At 38.0% G+C, this 22985-nt stretch overlaps 1 protein-coding gene across 2 annotated transcripts; it reads left to right on the top strand.

Moving 5' to 3' along the window:
• Positions 1 to 15: 15 nt before the first annotated feature.
• osgepl1 (O-sialoglycoprotein endopeptidase-like 1) lies at positions 16 to 22683 on the top strand. 2 transcript variants are annotated; one of them, XM_028435922.1, is made up of 10 exons: positions 16 to 27; positions 144 to 427; positions 2176 to 2563; positions 5252 to 5456; positions 14873 to 15021; positions 19118 to 19248; positions 20648 to 20719; positions 20815 to 20845; positions 21778 to 21852; positions 21938 to 22683. In XM_028435922.1, exons 2-10 carry the CDS (start codon positions 222 to 224, stop codon positions 21950 to 21952), a joined length of 1272 nt encoding a protein of 423 aa, XP_028291723.1. In that variant the 5' UTR covers positions 16 to 27; positions 144 to 221; the 3' UTR covers positions 21953 to 22683. The 2 variants fall into 2 exon arrangements, with proteins under 2 accessions (XP_028291723.1, XP_028291724.1); XM_028435923.1 differs by lacking the exons at positions 21778 to 21852; positions 21938 to 22683 and having other exon boundaries at positions 20815 to 21145.
• The last annotated feature ends 302 nt before the right edge of the window (positions 22684 to 22985 follow it).

The raw sequence follows: 22985 nt of genomic DNA, 5'->3' as shown, positions 1-22985 counted from the left end.
CATGTGACACCTCAAGGCGGCATTGAGGTAGGACGGTTCAAAAGTACTTGAGATATCTTTTGTAATTTTCTGTGATATATGTGTGGTTTTAAAAGCTTTTGAAGTCGAAGTTCTTGTGAATGTTATGTTTGTTGTCTTTTTAGGTTATAACTACAAGAACAAGTCCAGCGTTTGTCTATTTCAACCCAGGACTGAACGACTTTAGTGTCACTTTGGTGTCAATGTGGCCTTTCAAAGTAAAAGTCATGTGGAGACTGCTGCAGTGTGGACTCACCAGTCATCCACCAGCCTCAGCACTTACAGCTTCCTTCTCCAGAGTGGTCCTGGGTATAGAGACGAGCTGTGACGACACTGGAGCTGCAGTGGTGGATGAGACTGGAGTTATACTGGGAGAATCCCTTCATTCACAGAAGGAAATACATCTAAGGTTGGTGACAATGCTGTAATGCAGCATGTAAGTGTTCTCAACCTTGGGGTCAGGACCCCATTTGGGGTCGCGACTTGTGAGACACAGGGAGTGGGTCACCAGATGCCTTTGAGAAACTAAGAATTTATTTATTTTTTAACAATTGGAGCCCATTTTGCTTGTTTTTACCCTTTTTCTGCTACTACACCAAACTTACTATATATTAACCTATTTTCATCACTTCTTCTTGGCATATTTTGGCTCCTTTTAATGCATTTTTGCTACATTACTCCCATTAAATTTGATTACCCATAATTTGCAACTTTTAAACAATTTCTCTGGTTTTTAAAACCTCATTTAACCATCTTTTCCACCATTTTTGGTCAATTTTAACCCATATTATTTGTGATTTAAACAAGGATTTACATCTTTAAGATGACTATATACTACGGAGCAAATAATAATAAACTTCCTTAACAGTTGATATTATTTAGATAAATAAGGAAATGTGGTTATCACAGATTCATAGAACAATGGACCATCATTTTGCTGACATTATGAATGGGCCCCAAAAAGCTCTCCCCTTCATTCCCCCTTATAGATGGCCCTGTCTCCACATGACTGTTCTTCAATGTTCATGTCTGTGTTCAACCACCTTCAGGTACAGTGGGGGCCCCCGGTCTCTGGCACCTTTATTTTGGGGGTGACGGGCTGAAAAGTTTGAGAACTGATGTAATGAATACACGGATCAGCTGACTGAAATAGATTCCTTAGATTCTACTGGTGGCAATAAGCAGACCAGTTGTCTGCAATGTCCATGTCAAAGAAGCAGAGACATTGGCACAAATAAGCAAATACACTTTTTAAAGCTTTACAAATAAGGAGAAAATTTCCATGGCTGATTGACTGTGTCTAAGGATCAGAGTTGTTTATAAGATCCAATATTAGTTTGGTCAAGGAATTAAAGCCATTTCCCTATAATAGTTATTATGGATGTACATTGCCATGAATCTGTCATGGTACGATATATCCGGATATAACCCAATACTAAACAATATGATATCCATCACAATATAACACGATAATTACAAATTTCACCTTTACAAGTACAAAATAGTTTGAAATACAATTTATAATTTTTTTATATACTTGCAAAAACAAATAAATTATTACTAACTATAGTTCAATTACCAATATCTAAATCAAGTGGTATGTTTACTAAACTGTCAAATTACATTTTTCAAAAAAGTTTAACTTTTGCTTCTACAACAGATACTGATTCTGTTTACTTCTTTAACTCCTTAAAAAATAAATAAATAACCACACACATCTATGAAAGTGCCCAGTAAGTTTTATGAAAATAAAGTGCAATCAACTTCCAGGCAAAAATGCATTGAGGAGTAAGCTTTTTTTTTTACACTTCTAATAGTTATGTGAAAAATTGAAGGTTAGTGATGCAAACCCTATTACATCACAGATACTAAAAAATATAATAATAATTTACACTCCCGTGTATTTTTAAACTATCAAAAACTGTACAAAAAACCTCAGTGTATGTATCTTTGAAGTCTCTATTGGGATCTTCAAAAGGATTGCATACACCTGATTGTATCTAGTGTTGTGGATTTCACTGTTAGGAAAGACAACACTCAGAGGCTCCCTCTGGTTTTCATACTTAATGGTTGGACATTATTTCCAAAGTAAAAGAAGCATAAAAAGCTGATTAAGGTTACTTGTTAGGTTGTGAAGTTTCTCTTTTGCTGCTGCAGGAATGGTGGCATCATCCCCACTGTGGCACAGCAGCTTCACCGAGACAACATAGAGCGTGTGGTTCAGGAGGCTTTGGAGAGGAGTGGTGTGCCTCCCACCCAGCTGTCTGCTGTGGCCACCACCGTGAAGCCAGGTCTGGCTTTGAGCCTCGGCATCGGTCTGGAGTTCAGCCGCAGGTTTGTGAGACAGCACAACAAGCCGTTCATCCCCATCCACCACATGGAGGCCCACGCCTTGACCATCAGGATGCTTCAGGCCGTCGCCTTCCCATTCCTGGTTCTGCTCGTGTCTGGTGGTCACTCGCTGCTCGCTGTGGCTCGAGATGTCGATGACTTCCTTCTTCTAGGTCACACTCTGGATGAAGCTCCGGGTGACACGTTGGATAAAGTAAGATCTCAGTCAAGAGATTATAAGTAATCAGTCGTTCGTACATTAAAGGGGACATATCATGCTAAATCCACTTTTTTAGCCCTTAAATGCATTTTGATGTATATTTAGATTGTTTAGAAGCACAGAAAAGTTCAAATTAATCTCTTCAGGTGCTTCGTTGATATCTTTATATCCTGTTTTGGTCATATTTTTCAATCTGTTTCGATTTTTCGATTCTCGTCAGCGAAACTGCCAAATTAGGACATCGACTCCAGGCCCAACACTTCGAGCAATCCGCCATTTTTATTTCTCGCTTTTATTTTGTAGTCCAAGCTCCAGGATGCAGAAGTTACGAGAGGAGAAATAAAAATGTTTGGTTGTTGGATGTAGTAAACCACACGCTTCATTACACCGTCTCTCAGCATCAGAACCTTTTCAAAGTGCCTGGTTGAGTTTTATTTTTCACGGAAATGTACCCACATCTGTGGGTAAGGTCATTTTTGTGTGCGCAAAGCACTTCAAGGATGACTGCTTCTGCAACCTCCGCCAGTATAAAGAAGGATTTGCCGAAAGACTTTGTCTGATTGAGGGGTCTATTCCTTCTATCTTTAGAGACGACGAACAGAGCACTTCGGTAAGCTGTAAATAACGCTAAAAAGTGTGATGATAAGACGTCCCTGTCATTGTTTTGTTAGCATTAGCAGTTGCTGATGATATGGCCTACGTGGTTTAATTTAAGTCTAAAGTTTTCATTAGTCATTTCATTTTGCCGTTTTTGTCTCCGAAAAGACTGTATTAAAATGCATTTCATGGCGTTAGCTTGGCGCTAGCGTTAGCTCGGTGCTTGTGTTAGCTCACTTGTTAGGGTTCTGCAGGTTCATCATCTTCATTTTCATCTAGCCCCGCCGGGTCAGACTCCGGCTCGAACTTGTAAGGCTGGATGGACAAGTATTCCGTTGTTGACATTGTGTAAATAACGTGTGAATAAACTTTTTCTGCGCCGTTACATAGCCATATCTCTTCTATCAAACTACAAAAATGGCCGAGCAGGGTGGAGTTGAACCTGGAGAGGGGGCGGGGTATGAAGTGTCTCATTTGCATTTAAAGAGACCGCACCAAAACGAGTTGCTCTTAGAAGCACATCAGAAAAGGGGTAGAAAAGGGGTCTGGGGAGCTATAATAATGAGGAATTCAGACCCAAGCAGTGCAGTTCCGCTTTATATAGACCACAACTGTATGATTTAAATCTAAAAAGGAAGGATTTAAAACCATGATATGTCCCCTTTAAATCAGTGAGAATGTCTTTATTAACAGTAGTCATCAAATGGCAATGTCATTTTACAAATGGCCTACACACTTCGGTCTCACAAAAATTCTGACATTTTTACCAATGGTTCTGTGATTATTCAATGGGCACAGTGTTCATTTTTAGCTTGACCGGATTAATACTTTTTGAGATATGGCAAATTTAGTGAGGGAGGTATGTGTTGATTTTCGTGCGTCCTAATTTTTTTTTCGTATTCAGCTTTCAAAATATCAATAACTGCATCACATAGGAAAGTGATATTTGGTATAGTACTACAGCTCCAGCTACTCTCTCAGAATATACAAAAATATCAGTTATACATCCTGTCTGGTGGACATGCCAGCTCCTCAAAATTGCAAAAAGGTTTGTTGGGGTTTCAGGCTTGAACATGTTTGGGCTTTAAGCTCCCTGTAATTTGATCAGCTTTGAGCTATGTACATAGACAGTTACATCACTAATGATTAGTCACATATATGCATAGGTTCTTGGGTGAAAGTCTCTTGAAATCCAAAAAAAAACCTTTTTTTTTTACTATTTTCATTGGCCCATAAGTGCATATGGGAATATAATTTATAGTATAAAGGTTACTCTTTCTTAGGGTATAAAATACTTTTTCTTCATGCAACTTCATTTTTGTTTTTGACCTCAACTTTGGGTTATTTCACCACTTGCCGATAATGAAAATCCTTTTCATGATGCTATTGTAGCTTGCCTCTGTGTCTTAAAATTGTTGTTTATTGGAGCTGTATTAGTATACCAAATTTCAGTTTCTTTGTGGTGTAATTTTTGAGATATTTGAAGCTGAAAATGAAATAAAAATAAAAATCGACACATACCTCCCTCACTAAATTGTCCATATCTCAAAAAGTATTCATCTGATGAAACGAAAAAATTACAGTGTGCCATGAGTTATTAAGGAACAATTGGTAAAAATGTCAGAATTTTTTGAGACAGAAGTGCCAAGGATGTCCTGAAAATTTGTTGAAATGACATGCAATGACCCAGAACTAAATAAATGTGGGCGACCGTGGCTCAGGTGGTAGAGGGTCGTCTTCTGCTCGAGAGGTTGGGGGTTCGATCCCAGTGCCTGACTATGTGTCGAAGTGTCCTTGGGCAAGACACTGAACCCTAAGTTGCTGGTCGACTAGCGCCTTGCATGGCAGTCCTGTCCATTGGTGTGTGAATGTGAGAGTGATTGGGTGAATGAGCTGATATGTAAAGCGCTTTGGGACTGCTTCAGTGTCGGGATAAAGCGCTATATAAATTAAGTCCATTTACTATTTACCATCCACAGCTGCTCTGTTTGATAGTTTAATTATAATTATCATTCATAGTTATTCATGTATGTTGATGTTTTTTGTGTCTGTATCAATCTTCCAAATCCTGTTATGCCTTCACAGGTGGCAAGACGCTTGTCTCTCATAAAACACCCACAGTGCTCCACTCTGAGCGGAGGACAAGCCATAGAGCTCCTGGCAAAGGAGGGCGACAGGAGGAGGTTCGCCTTCACCACGCCGATGGGACAAATCTACGACTGCTGCTTCTCCTTTGCTGGACTTCGAAGTCAAATCACAATGGCCATAAAGAAGAAAGAGGAGGAGGAAGGTAGACGAGCACACAGATACACACTCGAATGACAGCCCTGACCTCTGAAGCACAGCAATCAACAGCTGGAATTGCTTTTCGGCAGAGGTGTGAAGAGCACTGATATATCCCACTCAAGTAGATTCAAGTACTGTTACTTGATTGAAAGTAACAGCTCACGAACAAAGACATGTGAACAACAATCCATATCTTTTAACTTCTTTTCTACCTTCCTTTACTATGAAAGGGCCAAAGCAGTCGACGCCACAGTAGGTAAAAGGAGGAGCTGTTTCTGTTCTTACTTCTGGCAAATCAGCCATCTGTTGGACATTTGTAGCCTTTCTGTATTTTCTCCACTTAACACAGTGGTAGATGTGTGAAGAAACAACATTTCCGCATCCTAAGATTCATATCCCATTTGCACGCAATTCATTCGTAGTCATCCCTCTTCCTTGGTGATGCACACGCTCATGGTAGTGTTTAGTAGGGCTGACACGTGAGATTCTTTGGGAAGAATTGTACGGTTTTTTATGACATAGTGTATGGCTGATTGGGATAATCTTCCTCCCACCCTGAGAACATCTGACTTGTCCAGGAAAACGTTCAGCTGCTTTAGTCTTTGGTGCTTATGTTGAGAATTTTCCTTTTGAGATCTGATTTTCTGTATTTCCTCAGGGAAGGCTTCTCTTTGCACTAGCTTGATGATGAACACTTCTGCATCCTTTCTCTTTTCAAGATCTGTGACTTTGTTCTTTGTTGGATACCTTTATATTCTTTGATGAACCCTTTGAGTCTAGTGATGGTCTTTACTGCTCTTGAAGAAAAGAAGGTCCGCACAACTGCGTAGTTAGCTACCAATTTCAGTTTTTAATAGACTTTACTGCTCTTGACCAATTGGAAAACTTCTTTAAACGCTCTAGCACTGGGTTTGCTTCCTTTGCCTGCATATTGTGCGTGGGACATTTACTGAGTTCAGGATCCATTTCTTCGATCTCTCCCACCTCTTCCTCTTTAACTGGAAGATCTTGTTTCCAAAGGAAATCAGGGCCCTTTAACCAGCTTGATTCTTTCAGCTGAGTTGCGCTTAAACCTCTTGAGGCATAATCAGCCGGGTTTTTTTGTGAGCTGACGTGCTGCCATTTTTCAGGACCTGTGCTTTGTCTTATTCATTGGATTTGATTAGCAAAGAATGTGTGGAATCTTTTTGCATCATTGCATACAGTATGTATGCCAATACGGCTTGTGAATCAGACCAATAGTATACCTTGAGATTTTAGATGTCCAGTTCTCGTTTGATCACATCTGCATTGCGGACAGAAGTCATGGCCGATGACAGTTTGAGTCTTGGGATGGTTGTTTGTTTAGTGGGTGTAACTCTCGCTTTACGCATGATGAGTGTACAACTGATATGACTTTTTTTACTTATTGTTCTGAGGTATGAACATGCACCATAACCTTTGAGGCTTGTATCTGAGAAGTTATGTAACTCATACTGTGCAACATTGAGGTCTTGTGAGTATCTTCGTGGGATCTTCAGAGCTGCCAGTTGGGGTTGGTCTCTCAACCATGCTTCCTACCGTGGTAAGATGTGGTCCGGGAGATCATCGTCCCAATTGACTTTGTATTTGCACAACGTCTGGAGTATTTGCTTTCCAATCAATATGAACGGGGCAACGAACCCAAGGGGGTCATAGACTGATGCAACTGTCGAGAGCGCCCCTCTCCTTGTCAACGAGTTGTCTTTGACTTGAACGCTGAATTGGAATTAATCTGCCTTGATACACCATTGTACCCCGAGTGCACGTTCAATGTGGGGTTCTCCAATAGCCATGTCTGGGTCTCTGGTTTAAACTTGTTCTTCTTGGGGAATTGCTTCGAGCAGTTCTTTATTGTTTGACGCAAACTTATGCAAATAGGGTTTACCTGTTTTGCAAATTTCTCTTGACTCTTTGACCAACTTTATGGCTTCGGCTGTTGACGTTACGCTAGAAAGTCGATCGTCAACGTAAAAGCCTCTTTGGATGAACTTGACAGTCTCCTTGCTGAACTTGTCTTTGTCTTGAGATGCGAGATGCTTGAGTCCAAATTTACAGCATCCGGGAGAGGAAGCTGCCCTGAAAAGGTGTACTTTCATCCTGTAAACTGAAGGCTCTGAGTTCAAATCGCCTTTGTCCCACCAGAGAAATCTCAGGTAGTCCTGATGTCCCTTGACAACATGGAGTTGGTGGAACATTCTCTCCACGTCACACATGAAGGCGATGGGACCCTTTCTTAATCGGCATAATACTCCGACCAGTGCATTGGTGAGGTCTGGTCCAGTCAGAAGGTGAGCGTTGAGAGATGTTTCCTGGAAGCGGGCAGAACAATCAAAAACCACACAAATCTTTTCTGGCTTATGGGGTGGTAAACCCCATGGTAAGGGATGTACCAAGCTGCCTTTTCTGCATCTCAGCGGGTTATGATGTCATCCATGAATTTGACATAATCCTTGTAATATTTCTCATCCTTTGTGAGTCTACGTTTCAATGAAAACAATCTGTGTTCAGCGTATTTTTTGTTGTTTGGGAGATTCAGATTGTCTGTTTTGAATGGTAGTGGGAGTTCGTAGTGACCGTTTTCCTTTTGTCTAATGCCTTTGGTCACCTTTGACATGACCAAAATGTCTTCCTGAGAGATTGGATTGTCGTCTGTAGCGTGTTCAGAGAAATCAGATTCTAAAGCCTTTATCACATCAATCGGACTGACTTCCTTTACTTGAGTTCTGCATACAAAGTGCACTTCTTGCTTGAGTTCAACTGCTGGCTGTGACACAGGAGTTACTTCACGCACAATGATTCTATAACTTGTGCCAATGACATCATTGTGATTGTGGACTTGAGATGAGCAACTGACTATGCTCCAGCCAAGATCAGTTAGCTGTGCGTAGGATTGGTTTTCTTTGCCTGCGAGAACTTCTCTTGGTGGAAGGGCTTGTTGACAGTTATAGCCAATAAGAAGACCAACTTCACATTCGAGCATTGGTGGTAACTTATCTGCTAGCTTTTCCTGATGAGGCCACTTTAAAGCAACAAACGTCGGGATATGTGACCTGTTGACTGGGATAAACTCTCTTGTAAAAACTGGTGGTAATATGATCTTCTTTCCACACTTATATCCTCTGACTTGAAGGTTTACCAGCTTCTCACATGGTATAACTGTTGACTTGGTGGACATAGTTGATAGCCGCAAACTGGCTTTACTCTTATCTGTGTTGAGATCTTGGGATACTTCATCCAAGATGAAGGATGTATCGCTCTGTGAGTCAAGGAGCGCATCCACTAGGACTTCTTTATTTGGGTGGTTTGTGGATGAGACCCAGACAGGTAGTATAGAGGATGTCAACATGCTTGAGATTTGTTGAGTTAGCCTGTTAGAGATTGCAGTTGACGATTTATCTTCTTCCTTTGTGTCTTGTGTCTTTGTCTTGAGAGTTATGCTCACTCTTTGCAGGTGCTGTCCTTTTATGTTCCATGAACTTGTCGTCATTCAAGCATGTAGGATGCTTTCTTTCACATTTTTCACATGTACTCCTCTTATTGCACATTTTTGAATGATGTCCAGTTTTTAAACTTCCAAAACACAGCCTTTCTGTCTGTACAAATTTGATACAATCTTGAACTGGTTTTTCTGTGAACTTTAAACATTTATCAAGCGTGTGACGATTTCCTTTGCAGAAGAGACAAGTTACTGTATTTGTGTGACCTGAGCTTGTTGAATGACTTGAGTTTGTTGTTAGCGTTTTAACGTGAATGACTTGACTGCGTGAATGTTTGGGTTTATTTGCATCCAAACCTTTAAGTGCTTGCATTGAGGCTATGGGATCGCACGCTGTCAGCTTCCATGGACACAAACTCCACAAACATGTGGAAGGATGGACACTCTCCATTTTTCATTTGTATTATTTTCATGGCTGTGAGGTTCCACCTTGTGGTCAACCAATCTGGAAGTTTCAACAAGAGTCTCTGAATTTCCATACAATAATTTAGAACTTGTAATGTCTTTATATGTGGTATCGCAGCTTCACAGCTTACAAGAAAGTTAGCAAATTCCCTCAACTCGCTGCCCTCTTTGAAGCTTATTTTAGGCCAACTGTGAAGCCTGTCTCTGAAACATTTTCCTGTAGTAAATAGATCTCCAAAACGCTTTTCTAGCAATTTCCAAGCTGAATCATACGCTTCATCTGTACCTACTAGGAGAAATCCTTCAACTGATCTTTTTGCAGGTCCACCAAGATACTTCCTGAGATAGTAAAGTCTCTCATTCTTGGGAATGTTCTTTCTTTCAATCAAGGTTTCAAATGACAACTGCCAGTCTTTGAACTTTAGTGGGTCTCCAGTGAACAATGCAGGTTCTGGAGTTGGAACACTGCTTCTGCTAGTATGCCAACTAGATCAGAATTTGGCTGTGGTTGGGTTACGACCGTTTTAATTTGTGTGGCTTGAGGGATGAATGGTGGACTTGATGCTTTGAGTGTTTGACTTGTGGCCTTTGCTTGTATGATGGGCATTGCTTGAGTTTCACTCACTGCTTTAATACTGTGTAACAAACTTCGACTTTCAGCAGTACTTTCAGCTTCATCATATGCCTTTACGCGAGCTTTGGCAGCGTTCAATTTTTTAACTTCCTCCAAGCGTTTGATCTTTCTACGCTGTTCTTCCATTGCTTGCTGGCTTTCCAAATTTTCAGCTGCTATTGCCTGCTGTCTTGCCAAATTATCACGTTCCAATTTCTGTAGCTCAGCTGTTTGATTTTCTTGCTCTTCCATTATTGCTAATATTTCTTTAGATGCAGCTGCTTCAGCTTCTACTTCCATTCTTTTGATTGTTTGTTAGTGTGATTGTCCTGAACTACCTTTGGATTTTTGTGATTTTGACCTAGATTTAGAACTTTCAGAACCTAAGCATGACCCAACTGGCCATGGCTCTTCATCGTCCTCAATGTCTCCTCCTAGCCATTTCTCAGCTTTTTTTTAACTATAAATGCGGAGAGTGACGTGCATGCATTGACTTTACGCCCAATCTTTGCAAGTGGCGATTACATTGTTAATCAAATCTTTAAGATCACTTTCAGAAGCTTCCTTTCTAAGCACCACTTTGCTCAATCTTGCTTCATATCTCCATTTTTCAAAAACAACTGCATACTTGTGTTGAAGGCCTTTAAGCTTATCTGCTTGAAGCGCTTTACCCTTTTCAGTTAGTGTTCTTACTCTTTCACTTTTACGAACAGTTTGTTGTTCTGTAGCTTGCTCATCATCATGTTCTACAACTGCAGTAAGTGGTACAGTATAGTCTTCTACTTTATCTTTGTCACTCATTTTTTTAAAGTTTGGTTAAATGTAAGTCAACACACTGTTCTTGAATTTTAAAATACTTCTTCAAATTAGCTTATTTGTAATTTATGAACCTTTTATTTATTTATTTATTTATTTATATATATTTTTATTTTATTTATTATTTTTTTAATTTTTTTTAGAAACTTAAAATGCAGTTTTGACCCTAAACAAAACCCACAAACTCTTCATAATTCAACAATGCATCACTTTGAGGTACAGTAGAAATAAATTAACCTTTGACAAATATGCTATAGGAACTTATAGTGGACTTTTAAACTTGACTTAAACCACTCTTATTTTCCTTTAGCACTGTCCTTTCTTCATTTCCACTTTACTCATTCTTAATAATTTTACTGATGGCTTGCTTGGTTGCTTGTGTGTGACGAGCTTTGGTAATGGCGTCCTCTGCTGTCGCACCACGGTACCTTCGCCCACTGCATCTGCTGTCGTCTTCACAAGCTTCTCACCGGCGCTGGGCTGGGGAGTTTTCACTGCGGCTCCGAAATGACGACACAGGCACGGCTTCTCAAAGACGGGTGCTTTACTTGGGTGAATGAACACCGTGTAAACTACAGGACATGAAGTACATACAAACTTTAGACACATAACTTGGTCACGGGTAACACGTGTATTAAATAAGATGACTACCTCGGGCCGCCTGTCACTTCGGAGGTTCTTGGGCAGATAGTGTTATAGTCTTGTGCATACTAAATTGACATACAATAATTATAGTTTACACATTTACAGTTTTTTTATTTTTTAACCTTTATTTAACCAGGAAAGTCTTTTCCACTGCAGGAGACATTGTAACTGCACAAAGAAGTGCGCTGAAACCTGGGCATGTTGACCAGCTTGTGTTTTTTCAATAAAATCTAAAAAGAAAGTATTAACTTTCTCTATTTATTTGTTGTTCTAGACATATACCTCAGTTAAGTTGCACTAAAGTCTTGATGCACTAAAATCAAAGTTGGTTTAAAAGCCACAGGCAAATTGTATGTTATTTTTTTATTTTAAGTTGTTGGCATATGGCATGTTAAAGTCAATGTTTTGAGTGTAAATATATATATATATATATATATATATCTATATATAGATATATATATATGCCAATAAAATATATTTCATACATAATGTTCTCATGAAGGTGTACAAATTTACAGATCAGTTGTTTCTTAAGTCATATATTTAAAAAAATTGCCATAATCGCCTTGTACTTTAATATTGGGATATATCGTATCGTATCGTATTGTGACCTATATATCGGGATACGAATTGTATCGCCAGATGCCAGGCAATACACCCTTGGTTTCACAAAGGCATACCTGATGTTCAGTGTAAAAAATACTATTTTCTGACACACGCACACACTTTCCAGGCCAAAACATGCCCCAAATGCAGCATTGAAAATGAATGAGGTGTTCACAGTCACAGCTCAGATGGGTTTGGTGAATTGGAAATGAGAAGGCAACAGAAGGCTTTACAGTTTTGATTATGTCTATTACAGTGACGTGCTGTGACCACTAGGGTTGGGTAGGCAGGGCGTTGCAAATCGAGACCACCAATGACAATTTCATATGTTTCTGCTGGCAAGGGTTAATTCAATTCATTTCAACTTCATTTGTATTAAGCAATTTACAACAAAGTCATCTCAATGCCCTTATCAAAATATAAAATTCATAAGAAAGAAAAAACCCAACAAGATCCACACGAACAAGCATTTAGCCATCTAACAAAATAAACATCGTAAAACACCATTAAAGAAAAATAAACAATTATTCAATATAGCCTCCATACTCTCCCAACAAGATATATCTCATGACACGGCAGCACATCCGTTGTTTGTGTTGGAAACACCGAAACATGGAGAAAATGACAACAACAACTCGGAACAGCCTCAGTGAGGCGCATCCACAAATTAAATCCCTCCATTCACTCTGAAAAATACGAACAAGTCTACAAGCCTGTAGTGTTATCCTGCCCACTAGCTAGAGACCGTAGCAGCAGCGGTCACGTGATATCAATTCACTAATGCACTGTGAACTTACGTATAGCATTTATCAAAGCGCGGTTACATCCAAAGGCAGGGTAGAGAGCTGCCTTTGGACGTAAATGGTTTTCATCTTGGGGAACTGACTGCGCATGCGCAAACACATAAAAACACACTATGGGGCCAGAGGTAGAGCAGCCGTGTGCTTTTGGGAGGGGGTGTGGCCTTCTCCTGCCTTACAGCGCAGTGAGAAATGGAAAAATAAATCATTTATAATTATATTATAATTAAAACAAATAATCAAAATATCAATTCACCCTTAGGTAGGCACTGCCTACCTTGCCTACCCTGACTACACGTCACTGGTCTATTATTCATGTCATAGTCAGCGCATAAAAATTTGCAACAAACAAAGCTAACATCATCTCAAATGGGATTCAATCTGGCAGTATAAACAAGCTTGTCGACTCAATGAACTGTGCAGAGCATAATATTTAGCACTGTAATATAGGCAACATATACAGTATATAGTGAAAGCCTATTTTTATTTTATTATTTGTTATTATTATTATTACTTACCCGATACAACTTTTTTATTTCCGATATGATACCGATACTGCAGCCTTGCATATCAGCCGATACCAATATTGATTCGATATCAACATGAATCATACATGTTATTTTTTTTTTTTCTCTCTCTCTTTTCTTTAATAAAACAATATTAATTACTGATTTTGTATTAAGTGATATTACTCAAACAGAGAACAATAGTCAGCAACAGTAGGTATGAGAAAAACTGACCCATTTATTATTAACCAATTGGTTACATAATTTTTAACCTTCAACATGATATCTACAGTGTTCTACAATTGAATAAAATAAATAAAAAATGAATTGAAAGAAGAAAAAAAAACAGAAAATCTGGAAATTTGAATCCGATATTAGTTTTCAGGCTAATATCGACCGTTATTCAATACTGATATCAGATCGAGACACCCCTAGTTTTTTTTAGGATATTAGACCCACTTTAGTCATTTTTAAAAGCCCTTTGTGCAGTCACACCTGTAGATTCTATGCAGCTTTCAACTGATCCTGAGTTAGCATGATTACCTGTCAACATTGAACTGTTTTGCAAAGCTGCATTTAAGACAATTTTATGAAATAATGAATTAACGATATCATTGCAGTCCAAACAAATTCAACGTTGCACACCCTTTAACCAAGCAGCAGCCATTTTGAAAGTCAATCTGAGCCTGATTTGCAGAGATATTTGAGGAACAGACACACACAGAGACAGACAGAGGTTCCTTGCTTTTATAGATATATATTTTATTTATTTGGGGTTTTTTCTGAGCAGGGACAATAAAACAAAAGGAAATTTCGACAGAGAAAAATAATCAGAGATGTTCAAATTAATAGATATAAGATCCCTGTACACAAATAATTGTAATAATTTGTCTGCTCAAAAGGGAGTGGGAAGGAGAAAGACGTATTGAATTCCACCCCCATTTATTAATCAACAAGTTTCATCATATTGCTTCCGTCTGTTTGGACTTAGAAATATACAATATACAAAACAGAATACGAAAAAAATACAAAAACTGACTAATAATCAGTAACTAAGACATACAAGAATACAAAGCAAAATATCAACAATGGTAATAAATTGAATTCAGTTCAGTTCACATATAAAGACAACAATAGCCATAAATGAAGCATTAAGCCCCGCCCCCATCCTCACTGTACTGTGACCAAACCATACGTTTATGAAGTGATTTAATGTTCTGAATGCTTTGGCATCGCTTTTGTTGTGAATCCAGGCTGTTCCATGATTTCACTCCGCATACATAGTTTCGCAGAGTGTCTGTTGATCATTTTAAAACAAAAAAATAATAATTTACTCAGTAACAATTGGGTGTAGAAATGTAACCAATTACTTTACTTCTTTCGAAATGTATGTAAGGACAAGTAAAATTACTGATTTAGAAATATACTCTAAAAGTACAAGTACCCATAAAAGCAACTCAATTACAATAACTTGAGTACTTGTAATGCGTTACTTTCACCTCTGCTCTTCAGGTATCCAACCAGGAACTCTGCTGAACTGTGTGAATGACATAGCAGCTGCAACACAGCACACTGTTGCCTCTCATCTGGCAAAGCGCACACATCGAGCCATTTTGTTCTGTAAGGCTCACAAGCTGCTGCCATCCAGCAATCCTACATTGGTGAGTGTTTCCAACTTTTTGCACAATAAAGGTCCAGTATTATGCCATTTTTCACCCATCTCGATTTGTTCTCAGAACCCCAATAACATAGTATTTGACGTTTATTTTCCCAAATTTGCATGTTTTCTGGAGTTTTAGCCCACTTAAAATTCACCAACCACTCCATCGCATTAGGTCAAAAACACATCAGATCATTTCATAAATGCGATGTAACGGCTACTAAAAATGGAATTGATTGTGACTGCTCGCTCTGCGCCTCAGGGAAGTAAACTCTCAACTATCAGCTGAGTCAGCTGTTTCAAACACTCTCATGAGCTGCTACGCTGCTTTCTTGTCCTTCTCACCTCTTCTGGTCACACGAGTAGTCCAATCAAGACGATAGTCCATTGTTTTGTCCGACCACTGCGTTGGATAGGGTCACAAACACGTCAGATCATCCCATAAAGGTGATACAAGGTGGTTTAGTGGCAGCCACTGCATCTCCCTGCTCAGTGTCTCTCTACAATCCACCAAAAATAATTGGAATCTGAGACATTCACCTTGAAATGCTACATAGCTGATGGTGAAGGAATGCTATATTCCACTTTTTTAGGAATATTGCTACAAGATTGGACACTGAAAAAGGTATTTTAAGAGTATTAATGCAAGGCCTACACAGGCTATTTGAATACAGTATACATCAAATTGATATGACGATTAATTGATTAAAGTTATTAATTTTATTGCTAAGCCATTACATATGTAATCAATCATTTCAACATGGAACTTTCCAAGACGATATGAAGATAGCAAAGGTCAGTCCAATATTTAAAAATGGGGATAAGCATCTCATGGAAATCTATAGACCAATCTCAATTCTTTCACTATTTTCATAAGTCTTGAAAAATATTTTCACATAACAGTTGAATAATTTTCTAGAAAAATACACCTTGCTTAGGCAGCAGCAGTATGGTTTTAGAGAAAATCAAACAACTACGTATGCAGTAATGCATATAATAGCGGAGGACAGCACTGCTATGGACAATGATGAATTTACAATAGCTATCGACAATGACTTGAAAAAAGCCTTTGATACTATTGACCATAGACAGTTAATAGATAAACTAGACAAGTATGGCATCCGATGGCCAGCTCTGTCTTGGATTCAGAGCTATCTAGAAAATAGGCAACATTGTGTTCAATTAGAAAATACAATATCTGGATTTAAAAATATAGTTTGTGAAATACCACAGGGTTCTGTGATTGGTCCTAAATTATTTACAATTTTTAAAATGATCTTTGTGATGTATCAAACATTTTCTTATTTTTTATGTTTGCAGATGATACAACCATAATTTGTTCTGGGGGGAAAAAATTAACTTTTGGTAAAAATAGACAAAATAAATTACAGTGCTTAAGCACTGGTTTGATGTTAACAAATTATCACTTAACATTGCAATAATGAAATTTATGATTTTTGGAACCAAAAATGAGGTATTTGAAGAAATAAAACTTGAAATAAATGGAGATAAAATTGAGCGTGTCTTTGATACCAACTTCTTGGGAGTCATAATTGACTATAAATTATCTTGGAGTCAACACATACATTATATAAAGACAAAAATCTCAAAGACACTTGGCGATTTACTTAATTAGTAATTACAATTCCTTGGTTACAATTTATTATACTTTAATACTGCCATATATGACGTACTGTGTAGAACTCTAGGGAACCACTTTTCAAACCATAATCAATGATATTGTTTTATTGCAAAAAAAAAAAAAAAAGGCCATACGATTGATAAACAAAGCAGGATATCATGACCACACACATTCATTATTTATTTAAATATACATGTTTATTATAAAATAACACAGATAATGTTCAAAGCAAAAATAAATACTCTTTCAGAAGGCGTTCAAAATTACAAACCATCAAATACAGCCTAACAGATCAATTTATGTTTATTTTACCAAAAGCAAAAACAAAGATCTCTGTCTGTTCTTGGGGTAATTTGTAGAATTCTGTTGATAAAAAATAAAAATGAGTGAGACATTATTTCATTTAAAAAGAAAATGTCAATATATTTTAGAGAGTTATGTGAAGCAGTAGAATTATGTTTGTGTTTTTTGTTAAATGTTGTTTATAAAAGAAGGTACGTGTGTGTGTGTGTGTATATATATGTATTTATATATTTTGCATTATTTGAAAAAAGGCAACTCAAATGCAATTGTTCAATGCTTGCGTTTCTTTTGTATGTATTATTGGTAGGGATGTAACGGTTAATCGTAAGTCAGTTAAAAATCGATTCATAGGTATCACGGTTGATATCGATTTTCTGAAAATTGTATCGCAGTACTTTTTTTAAACAATAGAGGATGCTATATATTTACCTTTCTCTTGTCCAAATGCTGAGGCGGCGGACGGAATCTGCTACTACTTTCTTTCTGGCCGCCTTCTCCTCTTAAATATGTTCATAAATGATTCCTTACCCCTTTAGCACTGAAAGACTATCTGTAATATTACGTGAATATCTGTAAAAGTCTATTAGCTCTGTCTGCTAGCGCATAGCTTCTCTTCTTCACTGCACAGAATATCTGCATGGCAACCGGCCACTGGGTTACCATCGCCTCTGCTGGTCCAAACAAATATCGGACGTAAATACAGGGCAGACTGGTTTTTTTTTTTTTTTTTTAAAGTCCAATTGTTAAGGCACAAAATAAATTTTCAGTTGCACTTTTAAAAAGAAAAAGAACTATTAAGCAGTTTTGCATTGTTTATTATAGAACCAGAATTGAAATTAATAGGATTCTTCTTCATTTGTAATATTCCTTTATTCATTTCATTCAAGATTTATTTTTAGTTAAATTGCATTGTTTTGAATAGTTTATCAAGGGATTCTTTTGACAATGAAAAATAAAAGGAAAATAGTACAGTATTTTCTAGTTTTTTTCCCAAAAAAAAAATAAAGGAATATTTTTCAATCATCATTTGTCTACAGTCCCATTTTGTAAAATAAATCGTAAGAGAATCGTATCGGGAATTGAGTGAATCATTACATCCCTAATTATTGGAAAAGGTAACTTACTTGAATGTTATTTATGTTGGGCATATAAGCAATTTTGCTTCTGCCTGTTTCAGTCTTGTTATATATATTTTGAAATTGTGATTTATATTTGAATATTTTGTTAGACTGAAACAAACAAATAAACTGAAACTAAAAGTATAACAGCTACTAAAAGTGGAACTGTTGTTAACTGTAATATCAACCTGCCTTCGCTATGTTTGTTTTACCTGTGAAGTAGTTTGAGAGGGAGGAGCTCAAATTCTTATGTAGAGTAGGAGGAGCAAGGATTGTCAGGTGGAGGAGTTTCCCGCTAAGTGACAGCATGTGGCGAGAAAAATCCAACGCGTCCATTTGGAGCTGACTTTTTACGAAATGTGGAATAACAAGGGCGTGAGGAAACAGATCTTTTTCAACTTTGGCCCTCTGAATGAGGATAAAGGAATGTATGTCACTGTAGCAAAACCATTATAAAGGGAATTTTTCATAATACTGCCCCTTTAATACCAAAGTTGATCTTTTTGCCAAGTTTCTTCTCCAGTTATACCTGGCACCTGCCCTCACTGTCTCAATTCCCAATGCTTTAAGATGTTGGTTTCACTGTGCTTAAGTGACGAGAAAAATAAAATGTGACAGATCCAATAATTCAGAACAGCTGAAGGTTTCAATCAAAGAAATCCCTTCACCAGCTGATCACCTCCCTCAGTAATGATGTCATTCCTATCAGGGAGCCAACCTCAACAAACTATTAGATGAGTGCTTTTCAGAAAGCCAGCATTTCTGCATTAAAGCCACTTTTTTTTTAGTTGGCCTTTTGAATTTGGAAGAAGTATGTAATAAATTATTTTGTATTTGTTCTCTACAATATTAGATCAGAATTTTACTTCAAGAATGAATTAACAAAAAAAATCAGTTATTCATTTATATTCTATTGTAATTAGATCACACTGTAGCTGGGCTGTTAATAGGGTGTGAGGTTTTCTTGGTCAAAAAGTTGGCAAAACAAACAAAAATGTTTAGGATGCACTGATTGATACACTGGTATTTTGTAGGTGCTGTCTGGAGGAGTAGCAAGTAACCAGTACATCCGCAAAGCACTGACGATAATCACAGAGACTACACAAATGCAGCTGCTCTGTCCTCCACCAAAATTCTGCACCGACAATGGGGTGATGATTGCATGGTAAGTGTATGGCTTTGTGAGGTCCATAAGTAATGAGACAGATACTATGTAGTCATGGCCTAACATATTGGCACCCCTGCACCTTTGTCAGATAATGGACCACTTCTCCCAGAAAATTGTTGAAATTACAAATGCTTTCGTTTTCACATGTTTGTTTATTTTGTTTGCATTGGAACACAACAAAAAAGCAGAGTAAAAAAGACACATCTGATATCATTCTACACAGAACTTCAAAAATATACTGGACAAAATTATTGGCACCCTCAACTTAAAATTTGGTAGCACACCATTTGGAAGAAATAACTCAAATCAATCGCTTTCTTTAATCATTAATGAGTTTCTTACACCTCTCTACTGGAATTTTGGACCACTTTTCTTTTACCAACTGCTCCAGGTCCCTTAGATTGGAAGGGTGCATTCTCCCAACTGCTGTTTTGAGATCTCTCCACAGGTGTTCTATGGGATTTAGATCTGGACTCTGGACCAGCATTTTGTCTTGAGCTATTTCTTGTGCTTTGGGTCATTGTCCTGCTGGAAGACCCATGACCTCTGACAGAGACCCAGCCTTCTGACACTGGGCCCTACATTGTGCCCCAAAAGTCTTTGGTAGTCTTCAGATTTCATGATGCCATGCACACAGTCAAGGCATCCGGTGCCAGAAGCAGCAAAGCAACCCCAAGACATCATTGAACCATTGCTATGTTTGACCGTAGGGACCCTGTTCTTTTCTTTGAAGGCCTCATTTTGTTTTTTGTAAACGGTACAATGATGTGCTTTACCAAAAAAGCTCTACTTTGGTCTCATCTGTCCCAGAAGGATTTTGGCTTCCTCAGGTAAGTTTTGGTAAACTCCAGTCTGACTTTTTAGCACACTCCAAAAAGCACCCAGAAATGGCTTAAGACAAAGCGCTGGAGAGTTCTGAAGGGGCCAGCAATGAGTCCAGATCTAAATGTTATAAAACACCTCTGGAGAGATCTCAAAACAGCAGTTGGGAGAATGCACACTTCAAATCTAAGGGACCTGGAGCAGTTGGCAAAAGAAAAGTGGTCCAAAATTCCAGTAGAGAGGTGTAAGAAACTCATTAATGATTGGAGAGAGCGATTGATTTCAGTTATTTCTTCCAAAGGGTGTGCTACCATATATTAAGTTGAGGGTGCCAATCATTTTGTCCAGTATATTTTTGGAGTTCTGTGTAGAATGATATCAGATTTGGCTTTTTTTCTCTCTGCTTTTTTGTGTTGTTCCAATGCAAACAAAAGAAATAAACATGTGAATACTAATAATGCATTTGTAATTTCAACAATTCTCTGGGAGAAGTGGTGCATTATCTGACAAAGGTGCAGGAGTGCCAATATTTTGGGCCATGACTGTGTACTATATCAAATGGTTTTAAACACAGGAATGGTGTTGAACGTCTGAGAGAAGGAAAAGGGATTTTGTCCTCGAGTGTGGATGTCTTTTATGAGCCAAAGTAAGCTCATACTAATTTTAAACGTCTTAGTAGCGTATTAATACATTTTATCTTATTATCATATCATTTTTGACTGACTCTTTGTTTTGTTGCAGGGCCCCACTGGGTGTGGACATCACAGCAGAGGTGAGGGCAGCAGCAATCAGGCCACCATCAGTCAGGATGGTGATTCCTACTGAACACTTTGATTTGTCAAATTAAGTCCACGGTATATTAATGTCTATATACTGTACAGCCATCTGTTTTAAAGGTATTTTCATAGTTTAAATAATTAATCGTACAATGAAATAATTCTTCAGTAGCTGCTGGTTTACTGACAACTTCAAAATAAGTATTATCCTTGTGTTCACAGTCAGCTGGAGTTTCTCAGGAAATAACTCAAATGTGAATAATTATGAGGAAATAAAACATGTTTGACTGATTGCATATTCATAATAATGTTGTGTACTGTAAATACTATTATGAGAGCTGACTTGTACTTCAACAAAAGCCCTATCTGTTTGGAACATAGTTGGTTTTATACAAATAATCAGAATAGCATGAATAGAAAAAGTTGGGAAAGCTTTTCACGGAATGAAATCCTTTCATCATCAGTGATTAAAACATTGAAAAATGCCATTATTTAAATTATTAAATTAAATCACAAACTATTGGACAAAATTTAATTTAACGTAAGCATCCTAACCATGTTTTTGGACACAGAAATAGGACCAAACCCCTTCCAACAGAATGACCAACAGTGTACTTTCAGGTACATCTAAAAAAATTAGAATATCATGAAAAAGTTTCATATTTTTGGTTGCTCATTTCAGGAAGTCAAACCCATATATGATATAGGCTCACACAGAGTGAAATATTTCAAGCCTTTATTTTCTTGAAACTTTGATTATGGCCTACAGATAATGAAAACCCAAAATTCAGTTTCTCAGAAAATTAGAATATTGTGAAAAAGTTCAGTTTTGAAAAGTCATGGTGTCGCATCTTAATCAGCTACTTAACTCAAAACACCTGCAAAGGTTTCCTGCGCCTTTAATATGTCTTTCAGTCTGTATCAGTAGGCTCCACTATCATGGGGAAGATTGCTGACTCTACAGATGTCCAGAAGGCAGTCATTGACACTCTCCACAATGACGGTAAGCCACAAAAGGTCAAAGCTAAAGAGGCTGATTGTTCACAAAGTTCTGTATCTAAGCATATTCATAGAAAGTTGATTGGAAGGAAAACGTGTGGTAGGAAAAGGTGCCCCAGCTAAAGGGATGACCGCAGCCTTGAGAGGAATATCAAACAAAATGCATTCAAGAATTTGGTGGAGCTTCACAAGGAATGGACTGAGGCACATCAAGAGCCACTGCACACAGGCGAATCCTAGACATGAGATACAAATGTTGCATTCCGAGGGTCAAGCCTCTCCTGAACAACAAGCGTCTTTCCTGGGTTGTGGAGAAAAAGAACTGGACTGTTGCTCAGTGGTCTAAAGTCCTTTTTTAAGGTGAAAGTAAATTGTGTTTATCATTTGGAAATCAAGGTCCTGAGTCTGGAGGAATACTAGAGAGGCTCAGAATCCACGTTGCTTAAAGTCCAGTGTGAAGTTTCCACAGTCTGTGATGGTTTGGGCTGCCATGTCATCTGCTGGTGTCGATCCACTGTGTTTTCTGAAGTCCACAATCAAAGCAGCTGTCTACCAGGACATTTTAGAGCACTTCATGCGTCCTTGTGCTGACAAGCATTATGGAGATGCTGATTTCATTTTCTAGCAGGACTTGGCACCTGCCCACACTGCCAAAGGTACCAAAAGCTGGTTCAATGACCATGATGTTACTGTGCTTGATTGGCCAGCAAACTGGCCTGACCTGAAGCCCATAGAGAATCTATGGGGTATTGTGAAGATGAAGGTGAGAGACACCAGACCCAACAATGCAGATGACCTGAAGGTTTCTATCAAAGCAACCTGGGCTTCCATTACACCTGAGCAGTGCCACAGGTTGATCGCCTTCATGCCACGCCGCATTGATGCAGTCATTCATGCAAAAGGAGGCCCAACCAAGTATTGAGAGCATAGAAATGAACATACTTTTCAGAAGCCTTACATTTTTGTTTAGAATATCCTTTTTTTTTTAAAATTGTTTTTATGTAATATTCTAATTGTCTGAGGCACTGAATTTTGGGTTTTCATTATCTGTAAGCAATAATCATCAAAATTGAGAAATAAAGGTTTGAAATATTTCACTTTTTGTCATGAGCCTATATCATATATGGGTTGATGAGT

Source organism: Gouania willdenowi, chromosome 21 (assembly GCF_900634775.1).
Source record: "Gouania willdenowi chromosome 21, fGouWil2.1, whole genome shotgun sequence".
Classification (NCBI taxonomy): Eukaryota; Metazoa; Chordata; class Actinopteri; order Blenniiformes; family Gobiesocidae; genus Gouania; species Gouania willdenowi.
This window is presented reverse-complemented; position numbering and strand designations above follow the sequence as displayed.

Bases quoted from the DNA above. Each gene is read 5' to 3' on its own strand.
- osgepl1 (XM_028435922.1), top strand. From the start codon at position 222: ATGTGGCCTTTCAAAGTAAAAGTCATGTGGAGACTGCTGCAGTGTGGA. The intron at 428-2,175 runs GTTGGTGACAAT...TTGCTGCTGCAG, and splicing joins CAGAAGGAAATACATCTAAG to GAATGGTGGCATCATCCCCA. The intron at 19,249-20,647 runs GTAAGTGTATGG...TTTTAAACACAG, and splicing joins AATGGGGTGATGATTGCATG to GAATGGTGTTGAACGTCTGA.